At 44.1% G+C, this 2,395-nt stretch overlaps 1 protein-coding gene across 2 annotated transcripts in view; it reads right to left on the bottom strand.

Moving 5' to 3' along the window:
- Positions 1-2,395, bottom strand: part of LOC100955876 (centromere protein S) — a 21,921-nt gene that overhangs the window by 10,424 nt on the left and 9,102 nt on the right. For both annotated transcript variants that reach the window (XM_023515227.1, XM_003793263.3), the window contains exon 4: positions 621-687. In XM_023515227.1, coding sequence (XP_023370995.1) covers positions 621-687 — 67 coding nt within the window. The remainder of the gene's footprint in view (positions 1-620; positions 688-2,395) is intronic.

Genomic DNA, 2,395 nt, shown 5'->3' with positions numbered 1-2,395 from the left:
GCAACCTCCAACTCCTGGGCTCAAGCGAGTCTCCTGCCTCAGCCTCCCAAGTAGCTGGGACCACAGGCACTCGCCACAACGCCCAGCTATTTTTTGGTTGCAGCTGTCATTGTTGTTTGGCAGGCCCAGGCTAGATTTGAACCCACGACCTTAGGTGTATGTGGCTGTTGCCTTAGCCACTTGAGCCACAGGCACTGAGCCCTGAAAATATTTTTTTAAAGTCTATTTTCCCTACACATTCAGCCATACAGATACGCCTTCCATACCTGGCCCATCAGAAGAGTCATGAACACCATAACAAAGCTATGCCTATAGACTCCAGCCTGTGACCAGTCTCTGACATCATATTGTAAATGAAACATAGGACCAAAGTTTTGAGATATTACAAAAAAGGCAAATTATGAAATCCAGAGAGAGCTGATTAGAAAATTCAAATTGGCTTAGCAAGATCCATCATAATGAAAGAAAGACTATAAATTACAGGCAGGTCTGAATGGTTCAACCATCTCTAGTTGTTAATGCAAGGTGCCCTGGGGAATAACTTCATGGCTTCAAGTGATTAATTGGGAATAATGTATTCTGATGGGAAAGGGGAGTGAGGAAAGAAATTCATCTCTCACCAGTGAATTACTCCTCCTGGCTAACAGCTTCACATCTTCAGTGGTAATTGTGCTTCTTTTTGCATGTCTGTAGAAAGGACAGAAACAAGTCACCAAAATGTTTGGTATTATGTAAAGTTTTTTTTTTTTTGCAGTTTTTGGCCAGGGCTGGGTTTGAACCTGCCACTTTGGGCATATGGGGCCAGCGCTCTACTCCTTTGAGCCACAGGCTCTACCCTATTATTTAAAATTTTAAACACTAAAGTTCATGGTCAAACTCCAAACTAGAAAGGATCTCTGAATAGCTAATCTTTTTTAGCTGAAGGTCATTAAGCAACACTGACACAAAAACAAGTGAAGTTATTAGCCAAGATATCAATTAAATAAAGAGACCAAGAGAAAGCAGATGCCTATCTGCCCACCTTTCCCTGAAGACCAACAGTACTCGAAGAATAAGAACACAGAAAGAAGTCTGAGGAGTTAAAGCTCTTCCAAAAGTGGCTTGTTTGGTCACAGCGAACACCACAGAAAAAGGAAAAAGAAGGTCAGTGTATAACTTTAGTGTAGAAGAAATGAGTCTTACAGTACAAAGATCTCCTCTGCCTTCATAAAGATTAAACAGATTTTAAATGAGAATTTCTGAGAAGCATGGCTTTATGTACATCAAGATCCTTACTTTTGCGGGGGGGGGGGTGTCAGAGTCTTACCTAGTTGCCCTGGGGTTGAATGGTGTTACAGCTCACAGCAACCTCAAACTCTTGGGCTCAAGAGATCCTCTTGCCTCAGCCTCTTAAGTAGCTGAGATTACAGGCGCCTGTCACAACACCCCGCTATTTTTAGAGATGGGGTCTCGCTCTTGCTCAGGCTGGTCTGGAACTCCTGAGCTCAGGCAATTCACGTGCCTCAGCCTCCCAGAGTGCTAGGATTACAGGTGTGAGCCATTGCCTCTGGCCAAGAACCTGAAACTAAACCTCTATTTGGGGGCCATAAATAAAAAGTAGAAAAAGAAAATTCTGAAACTCTTCTCCAAAAGCTGACTTACAGGACAAAGCACGTGCAGATACCTTCTAATGCCCCCTTTCCCACCAGCAGTTAAAGCGCTGCCTGCACAACATCCCAGGTGGAACATAGAAAAGCCTTGAAACTGGAGTTTGTTTCCTGCACAACTTGGACTGAAATTCTCACTCCTCGGGTGGTGCCTGTGGTTCAGTGAGTAGGGCACTGACCCCATATACCAAGGGTGGGGGGTTCCAACCTGGCCTCAGCCAAACTGCAACCAAAAAAAAAAAAAAAAAAAAGACATTCTCGGGCAGCACCTGTGGCTCAAGGAGTAGGGCGCTGGCCCCATATACCAGGGGTGGCGGCTTCAAGTCTGGCCCTGGCCAAAACTGCAAAAAAAAAAAAAAAAAAAAAAAAGAAAGAAATTCTCACTCCAATTCTCTTTTCTTTGCTATGAAAGATAATTTGAAATAGTAAGCTCTATTCAGGCTCAGCACCCATAACTCAGTGAGTAGGGCGCTGGCCACATACACCATGGGTGGCGGGTTCGAGCCCAGGCTGGGCCTGCTAAACAACGACAACTGCAACCAAAAAATAGCCGGGCGTTGTGGCAGGTGCCTGTAGTCCCAGCTTCTTGGGAGGCTAAGAGAAGAGAATCACTTATGCCCAAGAGTTTGCGTTTGTTGTGAGCTGTGATACCATGGCACTATACCCAAGGCAATATATGAGACTCTGTCTCAAAAAAAAAAAAAAAAAAGTTCTATTCAATAACTTACAACTCTGATTACACTCTTGCC

The sequence above is a fragment of the Otolemur garnettii genome, unplaced genomic scaffold (genome assembly GCF_000181295.1).
Source record: "Otolemur garnettii isolate 467f Iridium unplaced genomic scaffold, OtoGar3 scaffold00067, whole genome shotgun sequence".
In the NCBI taxonomy this organism is placed as follows: domain Eukaryota; kingdom Metazoa; phylum Chordata; class Mammalia; order Primates; family Galagidae; genus Otolemur; species Otolemur garnettii.
Note: the sequence above shows the minus strand (reverse complement) of the source record. Positions and strands in the feature narration are given on the sequence as shown.